The sequence below is a fragment of the Artemia franciscana genome, chromosome 15, assembly GCF_032884065.1.
Source record: "Artemia franciscana chromosome 15, ASM3288406v1, whole genome shotgun sequence".
NCBI classification, from domain to species: Eukaryota; Metazoa; Arthropoda; class Branchiopoda; order Anostraca; family Artemiidae; genus Artemia; species Artemia franciscana.
In genome coordinates, this window is record NC_088877.1 from 239,351 (window position 1) to 261,100 (window position 21,750).

The 21,750-nt window shown below is 34.9% G+C and overlaps 1 protein-coding gene across 1 annotated transcript in view; it reads right to left on the reverse strand.

Moving 5' to 3' along the window:
• Positions 1-231: 231 nt before the first annotated feature.
• Positions 232-21,750, reverse strand: part of LOC136036668 (polyamine-transporting ATPase 13A3-like) — a 107,255-nt gene continuing 85,736 nt past the window's right edge. The window contains exons 16-19 of the mRNA XM_065718975.1: positions 18,732-18,880; positions 15,972-16,155; positions 5,823-6,158; positions 232-1,547 (exon numbers count right to left, since the gene is read on the reverse strand). Of these exons, the coding sequence (XP_065575047.1) occupies positions 877-1,547; positions 5,823-6,158; positions 15,972-16,155; positions 18,732-18,880 (1,340 nt within the window). The 3' untranslated portion in view covers positions 232-876. The remainder of the gene's footprint in view (positions 1,548-5,822; positions 6,159-15,971; positions 16,156-18,731; positions 18,881-21,750) is intronic.

Consider the following 21,750-nt stretch of genomic DNA (forward strand, 5'->3'; position numbering starts at 1 on the left):
ACATTTGCTACTCTACAGATTGTGGGGAGGGGGGTAGAGAATTCCTACTAACGTCGGATCAAAAAGATAAGTAATTGAAGTTTTGTATATACTTTTGACTTAACAATTTAATCTCTTGATTTAAACGATTAAAAATCTTAAACATGTAGGATAAAACCCTGATTAAAATCCTTGATTTAAAGGATGACTGCTTCCTTTCTCTGAAAAACAATATAAATACTAATTAGTTTGGTTAATATTTTAATTTGATTACCAATTAATTTGATTACTAAACACTGAAAAATAAACACTGAATAGCCTACATATTAGATTCATTTCCCAAGGTCGATTAGATTTTTCTACCCTGCCATCATTCTATAATACCAACTCCACCATGAAAAGAATGATAACCAACAATCAACATGATAGCAATTACTAATTGTTGTTTTATTTTATAGATGTGAGAGAAATTTCCAAATACAGAAGAATAATAACTAGGGGAAAAACAAGTTATAGCATCAAAAATATATTAAAAATTAGAATATAATATAAAACTATGAATAACACAAACACAAAATTAATGAACAGTTTCTACGACAAAGGCAATATTGGTATAATAGTCAGTGGCTGCAATTCAAAAAAATGTAGAGGGGGGAGAGGAGGGAATTCATTTTTTTTCTCTAAAGAAGATAAAAAATGATTTTTCAACAGCTATGGGAAGGACTCGATTTTTCCAATAAGTAAAAAAAAATTAGATACCCCCCCCCTTATTTGGCCCCATTTAAAAGACAAGAATGCTGGATTTCATCTTTTAGGCAAAACAAAAAATTGCGAGCATATCTGATCATAATGGTTTAGCTGTAACCGATTTTCCTATGCACAAGTGTGAGTCTTGAGCTATGGCTCATTTAAAGAATTGAGCTCAAACTCATTTCTATTATATCTTTCTTTTCTGACTTTGATCATTTTGTTTGAATTTAAAAATTTATTTGGATTCCAGTTTATATCGCTATCTACTTCTTCGATAATTTTTTCGTAGTTTTTAAGTTTCTTTCCACACAGCTTATCCAACCAAGACGTAAAGACAGTACATATAAAAGAATCAACAAAATAAATTTCAGCTAATAGTGACAAAACCATGGCACATAATCCAATAACAAGCAGTATACCTCTGAACCAAACTTCTGGAGGGGGTTTCAACTCCATGAAATTCTGCACAAACACAGCTGGGTATACAGTCAAGTAGGCAGATACTGATAGCTGTAGAATAGTTAGCAGAAGAAAGGGCAAGTTTGTATAAAAAGGTTTTCTGTATGGGAAACCTTTCGAAAACGAGATGGCTAAAATGATGTAAATAAACTGAGATGTTGAGAAAATTGAAAAATTTTCATAAGATGAATCTGCACCAAAATCCTCAGTGTTGTTGTATGGATAATACCATGGCTGTGATTTGGTAAGTTCTAGGGAAGTGTAAGTCGTAGCTAGTGTAACTATGACCTGACTAAGTATTGACATCAAAGGGCCAACTGAAATGAGTGACGTTGGTGGTGGTTTTTCGTGCAATTTCCCTGAAAAAAAAAATGGTTTGAATGAGTTGATTGAATTAATTGATTAAGAAACAGCTAATACTCGTATAAACTAAACAACAAAAACAAGTCGTGCTTGCTACTTATTGATAAACAATTAAACATTTGGTGCCATTCGTGCATGTTTGTAAAAGAAGAGGGCCCGTTCTTCCCTATAATTGTTTATTTAAAAATATCAGCAACTATAACTAACAAGTCGTTGTAGCACCAAGTCAACTGATGCCTGCACCTCCTCCTCCATGCTGATGCCTCCACCTCCATGCATGCTCCTCCTCCACCAGAATCGATTCAAGGCACAACTCTTTGTAATAATTAAATAAAAAAACAAGTTTTTTTTAACTGAAAGTAAGGAGCGACATTAAAACTTAAAACAAACAGAAATTACCTCGAATATGAAAGGGGCTGTTCTCCATTCAACGCCTTGCTCTTTGCGCTAAAGTTTGACTCTTTTTCTCAACTCTACTTTTTAAAACAGTAAGAACTTTAGCGTAAAGAGCAGAGCGTTGAAGGGGGAATAGCCCCTTTCATATACGGGATAGTTTCTGTTCGTTTTAAATTTTAATGTCGCTCCTTACTTTCAGTTAAAAAAAAACTTATTTTTTTTTATCTAGTTTCTAAACGTTTTTTAGTTAATTCAGGTTTTGATTTCGGCTCTCCACAGATGAATTAATAAAGCGAAATTTGCATATTTATTTATTTGGCTAAATGGCTTTCCCATAGTTTTGATCGAAAATGATTTTGAGAGAAAAGGAGGGGGAGGAGGCCCAGTTGCCCTCCAATTTTTTGGGTACTTAAAAAGGCAACTAGAGCTTTTAGTTTTTTACGAACATTTTCATTAGTAAAAGATATACGTAACTTACGAATTATCTTACGTAAAAACTTCTATATTTGTATGTTTTTATTATGTATATGAGATGGTTCGCCCACTCGTCAATACCTCGCTCTTTACACTAAAGCTTAAATTTTGTCACCTGAATGACAAAGGCCGTAGAATAAATAGTTGAAATTGCTAAAAATACTTTAGCGTAAAGATTGAGGTATTAGGAGGTGAACCCCTTATATACGTAATATTTTCTGTTTGTTTTAAGTTTTAATGCTACTCCTTACTTCCAGTCAAAAAAACTTTTTCATATTTTTTTTTCATTGTTTTTTTTTTTTTTAAATAATACTAGAAAATGCTGTGCCCTCTTTATGGAAATCTTCTTCCCCCATGACAAATTACTCCATGGAAAGTTTCCCCCACATAACACCCTCTTCTCAACCCACCTCCCAATCAAAACATCCCCCTGAAAACGTCTGTACACTTCCCAATAACCATTACTATATGCAAACACTGGTCAAAATTTGAAACTTGCAGCCCCTCCCACGGGGACTGTGGGGGAGTAAGTCGTCCCCAAAGACATAGTTATAAGGTTTTTTGACTATGCTGAATAAAATGGCTACCTCAGAATGTTGATCCGACGACTTTGGGAAAAAATGAGTTTGGGATGGGGCCTAGAGGCCTTCCAATTTTTTTGGTCACTTAAAAAGGACACTAGAACTTTTCATTTCCGTTCGAACAATCCCCCTCGCAAAATCCTAGGACCACTGGTACGATCACCCCTGGAAAAAAAAAAAAACACGCATCCATGATTTGTCTTCTGGCAAAAATACAAAATTTCACATTTTTGTAGATAGGAGCTTGGAACTTGTACAGTAGGGTTCTCTGATACGCTGAATCTGATGGTGTGGTTTTTGTTAAGATTCTATGACTTTTAGGGGGTGTTTCCCCATATTTTCTAAAATAGGGCAAATTTTATCAAGCTCGTGACTTTTGATGGGTAAGACTAAACTTGATGAAACTTATATATTTAAAATCAGCATTAAAATGCGATTGTTTTGATTTAACTATTGGTATCAAAATTCCGTTTTTTAGAGTTTTGGTTACTATTGAACCGGCACGAACTGTTTGATAATGTGATAAATTTTTAACCCATGTCATATACAAAGATGACACTTGTGGATTATCACAAAAAAAAGAAAAAAAAAGAAGAAAATACAGTGCATACATAAAAACTTAACAATTTAAAGAGCAGAGTAAATAAAGGAAAAAAATTCAAGAAACAGAAACATCAGAAAGGCGATCATGAAAAAAGGCGGATAAGACGGCTAACGGACCAATACTTAAAGGATCGTCATTTAATAAGATAGAAAATAATACTTAAATAATGTCTGTTACTAACTATATCAAAATTAATATTACATTTACCAAAGATTAAGAAAAATACAGTAGAAATTCAATATACCGGTGATCGATCACATTTATCAAACATACTGCTAGCACAGCCATAAAAATTACGGAATAGTAAAAAAAACTAGAGCATATTATTATTATCCCCCTCAATGAAGTTCTGGTTTCTTTTAAATTGGCTCTTATTACCCATTTCCACCCAAAATTTGGGTTTTACATTTTCATTGGTTGAATCGTTTTTCGGTTGAGTCAAATTTCTGGTTGAATCATCGTATGTATTCGTTATTTGTATTCTGAACCTGGTCTATAATGGCACATCATTGTGAGATAATGAAAGCATGTGAAAATATATCTTGTAAGATGATGTAAAAGCCTAGATGAAAACAGATTGAAATATGAAAATCTGATTAACAGAAACTTTCTGTGTATCATAAAAAGGAATTTAATTTTCATAGTGTTTTCTTGTAGTTTTGTATATAGCCTAGGGCTACATCTGGCCCATTAGGGGAAGGGGCTGCAACTGTAAAGGTTGTGACCAATCATACTTGGAGCTGACTGAAAAGTCGAATGGTATTACTCTTTGGTTAATAGAATGCCCCCTTCAAAAGAGGAAAAACAAGTTCCAAGTCAATAAAACAAATTAGCAATTTTTTTTAGCAACCTTTGTTACAGAAGGACCTATTTCAATGATTTTTTTTACATTAGTCCCCTTGGCCCAAGAACTTATAGCTGCAAGTTAATTCTTGAACCCCTAACCCAACCCCCTTCTGACAACAAATTTTTATGATCTTTTGAACCAAAAAAAAATCTATAAAAGTTTGACGCCACTGAAATCCCAAGATCAAACATGCCCCTCCCCCTTGTCAACTATAAAATACGTCTGTAAAATATTGAAAGTTTGCATAATTTATGGATCTTATCCCAGGGGCTTAGGGAGTTTTGTCATACGTGGATGCAAATTTATTGACATTTCCAGCTATTCTATGCAAAATGGGAGCCTCAAAATGTTAAAAAGATATCCCAAGGGGTTACAAATGGGCAAGATATAAAAAAAGGTTGTAGGACAGCGGGTGGTTGCTGTCAAATCACTTTTGAATATCAAAAAAGGCACTTGAACTCTCAATTTCTGATAGAATGAGAATCCTCTAAAGTTTCTACGACCAAAAGGGGGAGGAGCGGATTTAAACAGAATAAATACCGCTTGTTTTAGGTTTAATTTTTATTTTCACAATAAAGGCATAGACCAAAAATATTCCCAGAAATACAACAAGATGAGATACCAGCTTCTGCATCCCCCTTCCTAGCATTATTTCTATATTTTTATGAAAACCGGATAAGAATTACGATGTTTTGGCGGTAAATACGCCCGTTGAGGCATCTAGTCCCCTCTGCAAAATGATCCCCCAACGCCTCCTTCTTAATAGCTGATATGCACTTAAACATCATTGAATATAATCTTATGAAATACGAAAAAATTATATTAGATAAATGAAGGTTTAAAATAAATATCTGTCTGCAATAAGAAGTAAGGTATCAACCAGCAGAACCTTTATTCAGGTTCAGTCTACCTGAACTTAGATGAGAGCTTAATTTCTACCAACCCCTCCCCTATATCCTTTCCTATATTTATCTGAAGGCTCGTGGAAACTTAGAAAAATTTGATTATTCAAATGCACTCTTTCAGGCATCTGGTACCCCCCTCCCCCGTTTGAACAATGACCCTCCTTCATAAGACATGATGAACAATTATACACTTTTCTTCATTCATTTTATTTGTCAGTGATTTACCTTCTAGTGTTCAATTTTATATTTGGGTAGAATTTTCCGGAGATAATTGTCGTGGGAAGGGGAGTTTCAAACTTCGGGGGGGGGGGGTAAATCACGGGGGAAATAAGTCTGATCCCAATACAAATACTTCACGGTTTTCTTTTTTTACATACCGAAGAGCTATTTTACTTTCCCTAGGTATATTAACTTCATTATTTAAGTTATATGTGTCATAAAAGATTAAAAGTAATAGAATGTACCTTCAAATGATCCTGTGAGTGCAAACACAGATGATATGGCGGTGATTATAAATAAATCAATGTATAGAAACTCCAAATCGGTCAGGTTTGTACCCAACTGATAGAGCATCATGCAACAAATGAACTGAGTCAAACTGTAAGAAGCCATATACTTAAACATTCCAAATGAGGTAACAAGAGCACAACGGCATTCTCGGAGGAGTTCAGCGACGCATGCTATGGATGCCTCTTTGGATGTGAATGGGGAGGCCACCGAAGCTTCCGTTTCTGTTAGTGCGATCCCAGCGTGAGCTGCTTTCAATGCGCCACAGTCATTTGCCCCATCCCCACACATTCCTAAAAGTAAATAGCGATGAAATATTATATTAGTTTATATTATATAGGTCTTATCTTGTTGTAAGTTTTTCTGCTTTTATAAATTTATGTTTTGCTGAGGATGGTAGTTGGACATAGGGCGGGAATATTCATTTTAATTAGATTTCCACTGTCTTAAGAAAAGAATTCCCTTTTGTTCTTCTTGTTTTTGGTGTTTCCTAAAAGTAATTAGTAATAGCAATAATAAATTACACAAGAACATTAAAATAGAAATATACTAAAAATAAAAGTAAAGTGATTAAACAAATTCATTAAAGAACATGAGCAGTTTGAACCTAGGAGTGAGGATGACTTGTGGATGTAGGATTACCCAAAATCAACATCAAAGCATTGCACGCATGGAGGGAAATTTAAGCTTTGTAGTGGGAGTCTAAGTTTACGAAAGGATAGAGGAACTGGAATCTTGCAGTTTAAATCGGTTCAACAGAAACATAAACAACCATATTTATCTAAATAAATAAGGAAAAATTGAAATTTACATAGCCAGATGTATAAAAAAAATATATAGGAGAAATACAATCCTTGGTAGTAGTGGGCACAAAAAAATAAAGACGGAAAAGAAATGGGGTTCAAAAGTCATAAGAAAATAAGCTAAACCATGTGGCACCAAACAGCTTGAGAAGTTATAGCTTCCCTTTTGAAAGAAAAAACATGTAGCTTTCCTTCTAGAACATGTTGCACCAAACAGCTTAAAAAGTTATAATTTTCATTTTTAAGGAAAAAGATGTAGATTTCCTTCTAAAACAATGTGGCAACAAACAACTCAAGCAGTTGTAGCTTCCATTTTGAATGAAAAATATTTATCTTTTCTTCTAAAACGTGGCACCAAACAGCTTAAAAAGTTGTAACTTTCCTTTTGAAGAAAAAACATGTAACTTTCCTTCTAAAACCTGTGGCACCCAACAACTTAAGCGGTTGTAGCTTTCCTTTTGAAGGGAAAATATGTAGCTTTTCTTCTAAAACATGTGGCATCAAACAGCTTAAAAAGTCGTAGCTTCCCTTTTGAGAGAAAAATATGAAGCTTTCCTTCCAAAACATGTGGCAATAAACAGCTTAAGAAGTTGTAGCTTTCCTTTTGAAGAAAAACATTTAACTTTCCTTCTGAAACATGAAGCACCAAATAGCTTAAGAAGTTGTAGCTATCCTTTTAAAGGAAAAACAATTAGCTTTCTTTCTAAAATATATGACACCAAACAGCTTAAGAAGTTTTTTCTTTCCTTTTGAAGGAAAAACATGTAGCTTTCTTCCTAAGAAATTTGGCACCAAGCAACTTCAGAAGTAGTAACTTTTCTTTTGCGGCAAAAAAATTTAGCACTCTTTCTAAAAAATGTGACACCAAACAGCTTAAGAAGTTGTAGCTTTCTTTTTAAAGGAAAAACATGCAGCTTTCCTTCTAAAACATGTGGCACCAAGCAGCTTACGAAGTTATAGCTTTCCATTTGAAGGAAAAACATGTAGCTTTCCTTCAAAAACATGTGGCGCAAACAACATAGGAAGTCGTAGCTTTCCTTTTGAAGGAAAACATGTAAATTTCTTTCTAAAACATGCGGCACCAAAGAGCTTAAGAAGTTGTAGCTTTCCTTATGAAGGGTAAATATGTAGCTTTCTTTCTAAAACATGTGGCACCAAACAGCTTAAGAAGTTGTGGCTTTTTTTTAAGGAAAAACATGTAGCTTTCCTCCTAAAGCATGTGGCACCAAACAGCTTAAGAAGTAGTAACTTTCCTTTTGGGGTAAAGAAATTAGCTTTCTTTCTAAAACATGTGGCACCGAACAGCTTAAGAAGTTGTACCTTTCCATTTGAAGGAAAAACACGTAGCTTTCCTTCTAAGACATGTGGCATCAAACAGCTTAAGAAGTTGTACCTTTCCATTTGAAGGAAAAACGCGTAGCTTTCCTTCTAAAACATGCGGCACCAAACAGCTTAAGAAGTTGTAGTTTTTTTTTGAAGGGAAAACATGTGGAACTAAACAGATTAAGAAGTTGTATCTTTATTTTTGAAGGAAAAACTTGTAGCTTTCCTCCTAAAACATGTGGCTTTACCTGAATTCCCTCGCTATCAGGTCAAATATACCCCCCTTTCCTGATAACAAACATTATGTATAAACAATATTCGATTTGCATAACTTACAGCCCTTACCCCAAGGGTTTGTGGGAGGATGTCATCCCCAGATATACATTGAATAAACTTTTGAACTATGCTAGAGAAGATGGTTGCCTCAAAATTTTGAACGGATATCTTTTGTGACAAAAGATGCATGGGAGAGGGTTTGGTTGTACTCCTATCAGTTTTGGCTCTTTAAAAGGGCGTTAGAACTTCCAATACCAATTGAATGGCCCCTTCAGAAGTTTCTACGAAAATGCCATCCATACAAAGTTCTATGTTAAAAAAAAATAAAAATAAGTAATATATTGTACCCGCTTCGCTCGTTACTTAGGCAGCGCTATTGCGCTGCCTAAGCTAATAACTACATTATGCATTGTAGCTGTATGTAGTTGTATTCTATACCTGGAGTCTGCTCCAGGTATAGATGGAATACCAACCGCACTTTGGAAGTGGGGACGGGTGTGACTGCTGCCTGTTATAGCAGGGATGTTTTCCGGTATATTGAAGAGTGCAGAATGGCCCTTGTCTTGGGCTACGTCTGTTCTAGTGTCGTTATTTAAAAAGGGGGATAGATTCGACCATGGGAATTATAGAGGTATAAGCCTAAGTAATATGCTTAGTAAGGTTTTTGCTGTAGTGTAGATAATGTTGTAGGTTGTAGGTGGGTAGGTAAGGTTGTAGGATAGATAATTGGATAGACCAAAATAGAATTTTATCAGATTCGCAGGCAGGGTTCAGAAAAAGCTATAGTCCTATAGATCAGATTTTTATTTAATTGGGGATGACTAGGAAACAGGTTAGGAGAAAATAGGGCAGGCTATTTGTTGCATTTTTGGATTTAAAAGGGGCGTTTGATGGAGTGGATAGAAGTTTAATGATAGAGTCGTTGTTAGCATTAGGGCTACCAAGCTCATTTGTTAAGATTATAGCATCATATGTATAATATAGTTAAGATCGTAGTACGAGTAGGCAAGGATTTCTCTAGGGTTATTAGGAGTAGACTTGGTGTTAAGAAGGGATGTACAATTCCCCCAAGGCTATTTTCATTGTATATTAATGATTTTGAAGAATATTTGTTTGGCAGAGGCACCCCAAAAGTTAAGCTTTCAAGTGCAAGCGTTATGGCATTACTTTTTGCGGATGACATAGCATTAGTAGCGGAAAGTAAAGCAATTTACAACAACTGCTAGATCTAGCATCTTCTTATTTTAGGATTAAGAAGCTAGTGTTAAGCATAAAGAAGTCGATGGTAATGGTTTTTAGAAAAAGTGGAGAACAGATAGATTCACAGTGCCAGTTTACGTATGAAGGTAGGACAGTAGACTACGTAGATGAATTTCAGTACTTAGGTTGTAGGCTTTCGTCAGATGGGAAATGGATAAAACATCTCAAGATAGAAGAAAGTAAGGGAAATAGACTACTAGGATTGTAAAGTAAAAGTAGTATCAAAGAAATTAGGGATGTAGGACTGCTAAAGTATGTTTTTAATGCTAGGGTTAGATCGGCTTTTCATTACGGGGCGGAGCTTTGGGGGTTTAATAAGGGGTTGAATTTAGAGAGAGTGCAGTTGAGGTTTTTTAAGCGTATGTTAGGCCTTGGTAATAAGTTTAATGGATTAGTACTAAGAGGGAATATAGGAATAAAATGTCTGAGCCGGAGTTGGTTAATTAGTATGGTTAAATATTAGGAAAGGGTATCATCGATAGAAGATAATAGACTAGTTAAACACACATTTTTAATGATGCTTCAAGATAGGAGGAAGGATTCGTGGCCAAATCAGGTGAAGAATATATTAGACCGTGCAGGGCTAGGTAATTGCTGGAATGAGGGAAAGGGGATAGGAGAGATGGTAGGGACTGTATCTAGGTTAGTTGCTACTAGGCTAGAATCTCAGGTTTGGGAAAAGGATAAAATCAATAAAACTAAAATCAATAAGGATGCTGGGACTGTTTTGAAAAACGGTTCATTTTAGTTTTATTGATTTTATAATCTTGTAAGTTGTTTTTTATTATATATCTGTATTGCTGAGGACGGCCCTTGGACTTCGGGCCGAAATATTCATTCTAATTTGTTTCCCACTGTCTTGAGAAATTCCCTATTTTTCTTCTTGTTTTTGGTGTTTGCTATTTAAATCATCACTCTTTTTCCTCCCTCCCACCAATTTCCTATTTCCCTTATATCCTTTTTTATGAAGGATATAATTTCTATTCTACATTTCTATTCTACTTCTATTCTACAGTATTCTATTTCTATTCTACATTTTCCATATTCACTGCATTCACCATCTTAACTCCTATTACTACCTAAGAAAGTGAAGCTAAGCGATACCCTTGATTGATCTTCTAAATACCTAATATAATCTCTTCATTCTCATTTATTCCTAGTCTAAGCAGCTTATTCTTCTTAGTATTCATTTTCAAGCCTGTTCTTATACGCTGAACTATGAAAACATCTGAAAATTCATCCATTTGGCTACAATTCTCCTATAAGGCAATTGAATCATCTCCAAAATCTAAATCTTGGGGAGTTCTAACTTCCCATTTTTTTTTATCATATCCTCCCGTAGCCTTTGCCGTGTTTCTAAAAATAAAAGTCCATCCAAGCAGTTCATAAAAACAGGGATAGGTCACAACCCTGCCTAACTCTTAACTGTAAATTGAGTCAACTAATAGCCTCACTTATGACTTTAACCTCGCCTAACTCTAATCCCTTTACTTTGTAGATCTTGGATGAAACCTTCCATAACGCTTTCCTATCACCCAAATCCATTACCTGCTCTTAATATATAAAAAAGAAGACTAAAGGGTCTCATATTCAAAATTCTCAATTATGAATTACCCATTTTTTCAATTATTATTCTCTACCCAATTCTCTTATTATTCAATTACCCAATCCTCAATTATTTTTACCCATCAATAAAAAAAAAACGGATGGAGCACAAAAAAGAGGTAAAACACAAAGGCACTAATTCTTCTGACAGAAACAAAACAAAAACAGAACAACCAGAAGCAAATGCCAACAGACGATGGTTAAATTCCCGTTTATATGCCACTGTACGGCTATATTTCAAAGAAGACCGCTATTAAAAATGGTAAGGGAGTAACCACCGCATCATCAGTTTTGACCGTCCAATAAGATGGTCTAGATATACAATGTCATCCGCGATGCTCAACAGTAGAATCACCCAGTGTAACGCTCTGACCAGCGTCAGATCTCAAATTAAACAGCAGTACCTCAGACTTTTCAGTATACTCTTGTTCTAATAGTCTAAGAGTGATCGTTTCGTCAACGTATCACAGTCATTTCTCAAAACCACACTATTTTTTCTCAGCTCAACGGTAGAATCACCAAGTGTCAGATCACCGTCAGATCTCAAAATAAACAGCGGAACTTCAGACTTTTCAGTATACTTTTTTTGTAATAGTCTAAGACTGGGTAATTGGTCAACGTATCTTCGCCATTTCATAAAACCACACTATTTTTTCTTAGCTAAACAGTAGGATCACTAAGTGTAACGCTCCGACCAGCGTCGAATCTCAAATTAAACAACAGAACCTCATACTTTTCAGTATACACTTGTTCTAATAGTCTAAGAGTGAGTATTTTGTCTCTTAGTCTAATTAGTCTAATTAGTCTAATTAGTCTATCTCTTAGTCTAATTAGTATCCTCATGCCAAATAATTTGCTTCCTACGGAAATCAAGCTAATACCCTAGCAATTCCTACACTCAATTGTATCCCCTTTCTTATAATGTATCTAATTATAAGAACTCGATTAGTAGGTATTTCCATTTTTTCTCACATTATATTCTTAATCTTCAGTATCTTATTTACTACTTCAGAACCCCCATATCTTAAAATTCTCTTATAACGCTACGAGTCCCCGAGGCCTTATCATTGACAAGTTCTTTTATTACGGTTCTAGCTCCTCCTTGCAAAAAAAAACAATCTTCCTTCACATCTGAACTATCAAAATTTTCCACATTCTTTATGTCCTAACTTACAGCTTTATCATGGTTTAATACGTTATAAAATGTTGTCTACTTTCCTGACTTTGCACTTATCCTTGTAAGAACTATTCCTCCTTTCCGTAAAAGATCAATGCTTCTTGTACCTTTTTCTTCCTTCTCTTCTGTCTTTTAGCGTGTCCTCATCTCTTCCAGCCAACTTGAAGAATTTCGCTAATATTTCAAACTGGTTTTCCAAATTTTCAAAAACCTCTTTACTGCCTCGCAAACAATTTCCTACAATTATTCATCCTAACTTCTAGATTTTAAAATGCTGGGCTCCCTAGTTTCATATTAAACTATTCCTGGAAAGTTTCCCGTAAATTTTCATCCTGGGGTCAACCAACGTCATAATCTCCTCGAAGGTAATAAAACTTCCTGAATATCAGTCTTGAATTAACTCTACACTATTATAGGACGATCTTTAAATTTAACATCAACGAAATAGCGCTCTTGCATAACTAAGCGTACTGTATTAAATCCTGCCAGTCTTGGCGTTCACGATAGCGCAATAGGGTCAGTCCTATGAATATCATGTCAACTTAGAGCCCATTTTATGACCAAGGGCCATTTTGATTGTTACTAGATTATTGCACCTATGAAACTGCAGATGTCTATTAACAATGCTTCTTTCCTTCCTTATATCAAGTTTCCGTATAGGTTTCAACATTCATTACAAAATATATTACAGTTTTAACAAAACCATAACTATATTATGAAATGTAAATTATTAGTATTTCTTTATTTTTGAGCCTACGCCACCAAGAAAAAATCGAATTTTTTTTCAGAGGGACAACACTAAATATTTGATTTTAAATATTTAATTAAATATAAAAACAAGTTTTTTTTAACTGAAAGTAAGGAGCGAGATTAAAACTTAAAGGAACAGAAATTATTCTGTACATGAAAGCGGCTGTCCCCTCCTGCACTCCCCGCTCTTTACGCTAAAGTTTTTCATTCTTTTAAAAAGTAGAGTTGTGAAAAAGAGTGAAATTTTAGTGTAAAGAGCGGGTCGTTGAGGAGGGGACAGCCCCTGATGGTTAAGACTAAACTTGTGAAAGTTATACATTTAAAATAAAGATAAAAATGCAATTCTTTTGATGTATATATTGATATCAAAATTCTGTTTTTTAGAATTTCGGTTACTATTGAGCTGGGTCACTCCTTACTACAGTTCGTTACCACTGCAATGATTTTTTCGATGTACTATTCAGTTTATACGCATATTGACCCAAACACCTAAACAAAAATATAAATAAACAAAAACTTCTTAAATAGAGCAAACAATAAGTTCATTTCATCTTCTTTCTTTTCTTCATCTGATTCAACGATGGTCTTTGTATATGCTCAGATTGAACTTCGCCGGTGGTTTCACCTGACGACCAGAACGAGTTGCCGTCATTTTTTTTTTTTTTTTTTTTTTTTTTTTTTTTTTTTTTTTTTTAATTAGTACAATATGTTCATTTCATCTTCCTTTTTTTCAGTTAATTCAGTAAAATAAGTTCATCTCATCTTTTTTTTCTAATTAGTACAATAAGTTCATTTCATCTCCTTTCTTTTATACGTGTGATTCAACGATGTTTTTTTTTTTGTATATGCTCAGATTCAACTTCGCCGGGGGTTTCACCTGACGATCAAAACGAGTTGCCGTCGTGCTTCTTCCGTGGTTAATCTGCTCTGCCTGAGCCGGATCCATGGCCTCCGCCTCTTTGTCTGTGACACCTTGCTTTGGTATCGGAGACTCCGTTGTAGGGGGTCCATAGTCTCCTGGGAATCAGCTAAGAAATTGGGAACGTTCTTGGATAGCCAGACGCTCACTGGTCCGGTGTGGTCCTTGAAGAATTGAGAGGTTTCGACTTGGCAACTAGTACCATTGTGTAGGTCAGTCACCGTCGGGTCTTGTCTTGGTTTGATGTGTATTCTGTTGCAGTGGAACATCCCTCCTTCTTCGAGACGCACATAGTATGAACGAGGGCTGTCGCCAGTCCTGCAAACCGTTGCCTTTTTCCAGGTTCCCTGGTCAGTCAGCTGGACCCACACTTTCTGACCCGTTTTCAGTGGTTCCATATTCCTTGCATGCTGATTATAGTGTTTACTTTTTGCCTCTTGGGCCTTCTCCCTCTGTTGTCTGAATCGGTCAAATTGGAAGGCTCCTGGTTGCAACGTTTGTGTGATGCTGGGCAGGATTGATCTCAGTTGGCGTCCCACCATTACTTGAGCCGGGGCAAATCCATTGATGGGTGTGTTCCGATACTCCAATAGTGCCAGGTACGGGTCACTCTTGCTCTCAGCGGCCTTCACCATGAGTGTTTTTGCTGTTTGAACAGCCTTTTCACTCATGCCGTTGGACTGTGGGTAGTTTGGGCTCGAGGTTGAGTGGATGATTCCCCAGTCGATGAACGGTTTGATTTAACCGTCCTTATTTCTTCTTCTTTAAAGAAATAGAGTTAACCTTTATTATTGGTATGAAAATAGTTTAAAATAGGTCCAGTTTCACAATCAATTTGAATATTTCTTAGGAAAAAGAACATCAGGGCTTTTCCAGATTCAAACATGCAACAGACATTTCACTAATTTTGCGCTGTATGAATGTCACCTTCTCTGTTTAGATTAGAAAATGCAATAATTGACGGAGTCCTAAACGGCTGATTGTGCCGTTTTTATTTGTACGGATTACCCTTTGACAAGATGACAGTCGTTATTATTTATAAGTAAGCCACAAAGATGTGAACAAAAGAAGAGGTCACAGTAAAAATCCGTAGAGGAACTGTCTAAGCATAACTTGGTATGAGTATTTGGTACCAAATCATAATGCGTTTCTTGGAAATTGGCCAAAATAGAAGCTTTAAACAGGGTGTAAGGTAAGAGTGATAGAAAGTTTCATGGCCATGTTGGATGGCAGAAACAGGCGCAGGGGAAGGAGGGATAAGGGTCTATGCCCTTCCCGAAGTCTTGTTATTTCAAAAAAATGTCCCGAACTTTTTTTTAAATTTCGCATATAATTTATCTATGGTTGATTATTTTTTAATTTATGCCCCTTCTCTAAGAAATAAACTCCAGTGAATTTACTTGCTAGATAAACATGGGATTCAAAGCGGAATAACAGAGAAAAAAAAAATATTAACGAGTCACTCTCATTTTTGTCGTCTTATCTCTTTTACATGGTAGTAAGATATATATGTATCTAAAAAATATTTTATCACAAGCCCGTATTGGCCTGGTCTTTATTACTCAGTAAAAAAAAAAAAACAAGAAAAAAAAATGAGAAGGTTGAGAAAACAATTTGACATCAAAAATACAAAATGACTCAAAAACACATCAAAAACACAAATTCATATGAATTTGATTAAAGAATACATTTAAAATGTGTAAGCGGTAGCCTATTCTTGTAACTTGAACCTGCACTAGCTAAACAATAGTATAATGTACCGAAACCTGGAGTACTTGTTACTTAAAAGGGTATCTTTTTTCCAGTGGAACCAAAGTTTTCATATCGAAAATTATATAGCACCTATAAAGGGAGAAACATTGGGCTGCTTCAAACAGCTGACTCTCTAATCAACGTCTGGTCCGGCCAAGGAATTCTTTATTTGTTTTTCCTGTTTTGTCTACCAAATCTTCCACTATAATTATGTGATAATGAAAACATGTAACCTCCTTACCAACACAGTATCCAAGGTCCTGAAATCCAGTAACAATTTGTTGTTTTTGGTCAGGAGTCATTCTGGCAAAAATGGAGGCTTTTGCAAGTATCCGAGGGATCAGAGAGGGGTAATAAAGACGAATAATGTCAAATGCTTGTCCATCCAAGGCAAGACAATAGGAACAGACATCCTGTTTGTTATACTAGAAAAAAAGATTTGATTGAACTGTGACAGACTAAAAAACATCTTTATTGATTTAAGCTTTCTTTTTTCTTAAAAAAAAATAAAAAAAAAAAAAAAAAAAAAAAAAAAAAAAAAAGAAAAAAAAAATGAAGACTTAAGACACTCAGAGGCAGCACTACCAGAATTTTGGGAAAGGGATGGTCATTTTTAACGACTGATATTGATGATTTTACTATTAAAATTACTTCATTTTGTCTTTATCAACTGAAATCAACCACATCTATTGATTTTCCAGCATTTACTTCCATCAGATCATACAAAAAAAAAAAAAAAAAAAAAAAAAAAAAAAAAAAAAAAAAAAAAGATACAAAATACACCTAATACAAAAAAATTGGGCCAGTAAAGCAGCAGCGATTCGTACAACTATTTTAGTGACTCAGCTTATTCTTATCGACTGACTAAAATATTTGGGAGAGGTCATTATCTTCTTCCCTCATACCTGACGTCCCTGAAAGCACCATTAACAGAAATTTTAAGAAATCAAATTTGACCAAGTCCATACAACAGTGTTGAAGTTAAAGAGGGGAGCTTTGAAAAGAATGAGAGTGAATAGAAAAGCGCCACCCTCTGTGTTGGACTTGAACGGCTGGGCGCTCTAGTGAGTACCTAGTAGAAATAGTATTATTGTATGTTTAGATTTTACTAATGATCTGTTTTTCAGTTTTCAGTTTGGTTTTGATTGCACCAATCATCTCTTTTTTCTTTCATCTTTTGAATATTAGTGCGTTCCCCCTCTTCTCCAATTTGTAGTGACAAAAATTTTCTTCAAAATTCTGTTTTTTACCCCCCTTGTCTTTAACCCCCCCCCCCCGAAATTGTTTTTGGATATGGCCCTGCTTCCACTATCCTCAAATTTTCGGAAAATTTTCGGGGGGGGGGGAAATGATCTGTTTTTCAGCTTTCAGTTTGGTTTTGATTGCACCAATCATCTCTTTTTTCTTTCATCTTTTGAATATTAGTGCGTTCCCCCTCTTCTCCAATTTGTGGTGACAAAAATTTTCTTCAAAACAGACTGTCAAAAAGAAAGTCAATTAGGAGTAGATCTGAAAAAGATAACTTTTTTAGTTTTTTTTTTTAATTTGAAATAGTCGAAAAACTCAACAAAATGCTTCAAATACAATTCAGACAGTTTGTCTATGTCATCATTAAAATCATTCTTTCCCCCATAATTCCTTGAATTTGCACCCCTGATTATTGAGGACAAGTGACTCTACTGAGCACCCTATCGGAGAGAATGGGAGGTTAAGATAGCTACGATCAAGCAGAAGTTAAACCTGAGAAGCATATCCATCCATTCTCCGATATGAACCAAACCAAAAATATCTCTTTATTGGACAGGGTCAAGACTTAGAAGTGAATATATTGCTTCAGCTTCATAACTAGATCGACAAAAGTATCCTGCACACATAAAATGTTAAAAGTGATTACCAAAGGTCTTATATTTTCAAAGCTTAGAAGCTTACATTTCCTGTCTCTTTTTGAGGTTTCATACCTTTTTACTCTCCAGAAACGTAGCCAGACTTGGTATCCTATTGCGTCAAACCCATTTCCCTAGATTTTTCAAATATATATTTGATTTTTTTTTAAATACGCCAAAAAAAATTAAAGTGCCCCTCTCCCACATTACGAAACAGATTTTTCCACATCTTCCTTTGAAAGTCGTAGAAATCCCACTCTTCATTTTCATAAACTAGCACAAGTATACTTTTTTTGAAAAACCTCAAATTGGTGGATTATAAAAAGTACAATTATTTGTTTATATCCTACTATTAAACATTTATCAGCTACATAGGTAGCTTTCCTATGCAACAAACAAGTATCATCAGTTTATAAGCTTTGAAAATACCACTAAAATTAACTACTCCTCGTAGTACAAAGTGGCCAGATTCAGAGTCTGTATTAGTTTCATGGCTGTATTTCAGTGACAGCAGTAGCTACAAAGAACAAAAAAGAACAGTAAAAACGAAACATGCCCCATAGAAACAAAAAAAAATGTTAAAAAAAACTGGCAAGTGAGAATAGATTGCCAATTCCAGCTAGTTAAGTAGTGATGATATTTTCTAAATTAGTCCTACCGTCCTGAGAGAATCCGGAGTAGTTATTTTAGGTATTGCAAGCTTCTCCTTTTCATTTTCTTCTCCTTTTTCATCTTCTTTTTCTTTTTTCCTTTTTTTCTTCTTCTTCATTTACTTTTCCTTTTCAGCTTCTCCTTCTCATTCTCCCGTAAACGGATTCTAATTAATAGATACGATATACCTGATATAGTCTTAAAGTTGGAAAAGCTACACCGATAGCTCTCAGGTGCTGCTCTTGATGGGCTTTCTCCATATAATCGTCTTGTTAATTTTTTTCTATAATTATCTTTCGTTTGTTGTTCTTTTTCTATTCTTTTTTTTTGTAAATATCAATTCTCGTGTGTATTTGATGTTGAAATTTTTTATTTATCTTTAATACTTTTTTGTGTGTGTGGTTGTTTATTTAATTTTTTGTGTTTATTTAATGTTAATTTTTTTTTATTTTTTACGGAATTTTTACCTTGTCTTTTTCACTGTCCAGCTTTTTATAAATTATTTCTGGAATATTTCCTTCAGTTGTTTTTTCCGCAGACACATGAATCACTTCCTCGTATCCTTTGATTAGATTACAATTCCTTCCAACACATATAGCAGTGTCTAAGTTATCACCTAAAATAAAAAAAATAAAAAATATACTCTTTAATCGTTTTAAATGTCAAACTAAAGATAATATCAGAGTTTTGAAATCCATACAAGCCAGTGCTACCTCTTTGATGGTCCTTATAGATACAATAAGGTGATTCGATTGGTTTTAGATTTTGTTCGGTAAAACTTAAGTCGGCTACAACAAATTTAGAAGGGGGTGCAATTTTCCCTTTGCCTCTCCCTCCCCAAAGCCAGTATGCTGAGAAGACAGAACCCAACATTGTAGACGGAAGAATCCTGGTGAGAAATATTCAGTGACGTGCTGCTTGCACCCCCTCTAGAACTAGAGCAGCAAACCGTAAGAGCTCAGCATAATCTTTTTGCAGTAAAAGAATTCCTTGTTTTCACCACCCATATGCAGGAAAGCTATCCTGCCCTCTATTGTACTTGTCTGTTTTCTAGGGTGCTGGAATTGGTAAGCTGCTACCCGAGATTACCATCCACTACTTTCATTTTCTGTTTTTTTTTCTTTGGTGTAGGGTAATACATAAGTGTAGGTATATATTTGTAGAGGCATCAAAAGGGAGTAGTGAGTAGGAGTAGGGAGTCACCAACAAAGGGAGTAGTTGTTCCTCGTTACAATTGCTGTCTATTATCATATTTTATTTCTCCACTTTATTTCCCATTACTCTATTCCTCACTAACATATTGCTCTCTTGCTCCATTTTCTATATTTGCTTCTTATTTCTCTATTTTACCGTCTGCTATTAAATTAGGCTGTCTCTCCTTATGCCGCTTTTAGTCCCTATTCCATAATTTTTCTTATCAGGTTGTAGGATTAGTGTTTTTATTTTTTATAACAATTTTATTTCTTATAACACCCACCCCCCACTTTCTCTGTGTATATGCCTATGGTGCCGTTTAGATGGTTATGTGGCTTGATAAGTTTTAGAAGGTAAACCTAAAATCCTCGAGAAGCCTCAGATTGTAATCAACAGACTTGGAAACATTTGATTATATTGTATGTAGTATGTTTTGACTTAGAGCAGTCATATAACGGTCATTTTTATTTACAATGTTGAAAAACTTTGTCATCTGGAAACCCTTTCCTAAATATTCCCCAAGCCTCCTTTCTTTGGTACTTTGTAAATGATCACAAATTAGAAGTATTTTTTTTTTATCAAAGCTGTATATTAACGGAAATATTGTCACTGTTCGATTCGTGCCCGGGCAGTTGGTGTTTGAATCCTAACATCAAGTCTTGGGAAAAATTTTTTTTATTAATTATTTTAGGAGCCTACTCTGAAACCCTAGGGTACTGGGAAAGCCCATTTTAGAAGGTTATTACACGCAAAATAAGGTCTTGGCCAAAAAGTATAGGCAACTTATAAGAGTAGAAACTGGCGCTAGTGTCTAAAAAAGATCAACAGAGTCATACTGCGTTTGCCGTATCTTGGTATTTTCTTTTTCCAACCTTAATAATAGCGTTATTTTTATAAGAACACAATTAGTCTTATGCCTTGGCTTTGTGGTGATGCAATACTCAGACAGTTATTAATACACTGGTTTCGCCAATTAATTTAATTCTGCTTAGCATTATATTGAAAATACCAAGAAAAGCCAAACGCTGGATACCGTTGGTGTTTTTTTTCTTTTCAAGGCACTAACACCTTCTATTCATGTAAGTTGCCCACACTCCTTGGTAGTTGATTGATGAACATTAATTCTAGGTGGAGACAAATTTGCACTCCGAGCTCCAAAATTTTCAAAACTTTTGCTAATTGATGAATCAAAAATATACTACTTGTCGGGCTTGGCGGTCAAATTATCGTAGCCTGGCCAGTGACTAAAGTCTCAGATGCTGCTCAATTGCTGACCTTGTGTTTTATCCATACATCAGATATCAAGACAGACATAAGGGCAAATTCAAGTAAGAAAACGTTTACAAGTTCTAAGAAATATCAAAGAATTTCCTTTCGATACTAAATATATTACAAAATCAAAAGCAATATTTGGGACCTTCATTCCATCTGATCCTCATTCTTGCTGGAAAATGTCCTGGAGAAAATTCTTGAAAAGTTACAGAGAAGTGACGGCACAGGATTAGCAAGAAATAAAAAAAGTAAATATATGAGCGTTTTAGAAACGTTCGTTAGAAGTCCTGAAAAATTTGAGAGTACTGATCATGATGATACTTACTCTACTAAGAGATGCTGTAAATGAATTTTCAAACAAGGAAAAAGGGAAAGGGGGTAAGAAAAAGGAATAGGGTGCAATAAATTACATTCCTAAGACGGTTAATATTTGAAAAGTGCCTTTGCTATTGGAATCCTTTTGCCGCAAATATTGATTCTAAAGATAGAGAAAACTCTAGAAAGCGTTTTATTCTTATATAGCAATGGCAGCCGCTGCATCAATTAAAGGAAGAAATCTAGCTCCAATAACTTATATTCTAGGTACGATTAATATTTGAAAAGTACCTAAACTGTTGTAATCCTTTTGCCGCAAGTATTGATTCTACCCATAAGGAAGTTAAGGAAGGAAATCTAGCACTTGGTCTGTTGGAACCGGGTTTGGTATCAAGAAGGGTTGTACTAATTCCACATTCATAAATGTTTTTGCGATAGCTTTTGATGAAACAAAGATATAACTGTGGAATTGAATGAATAAATGAATTATTTTGTCAATGACTAAAGTTTTTTCTCTATCTAATCTGCAAATCTTAGCACAATAATATCAGAGAGCCGAAGAAAATATCAGAACGTGTTATTAAATGAGAACACAAGGCCCACATGGATTTATACTACATATCACATATCACATATCATTTATACATATACTACATATCATATTTATGCAATAAAATCAGAGAGCCGAAGAAAATATCAGAACGT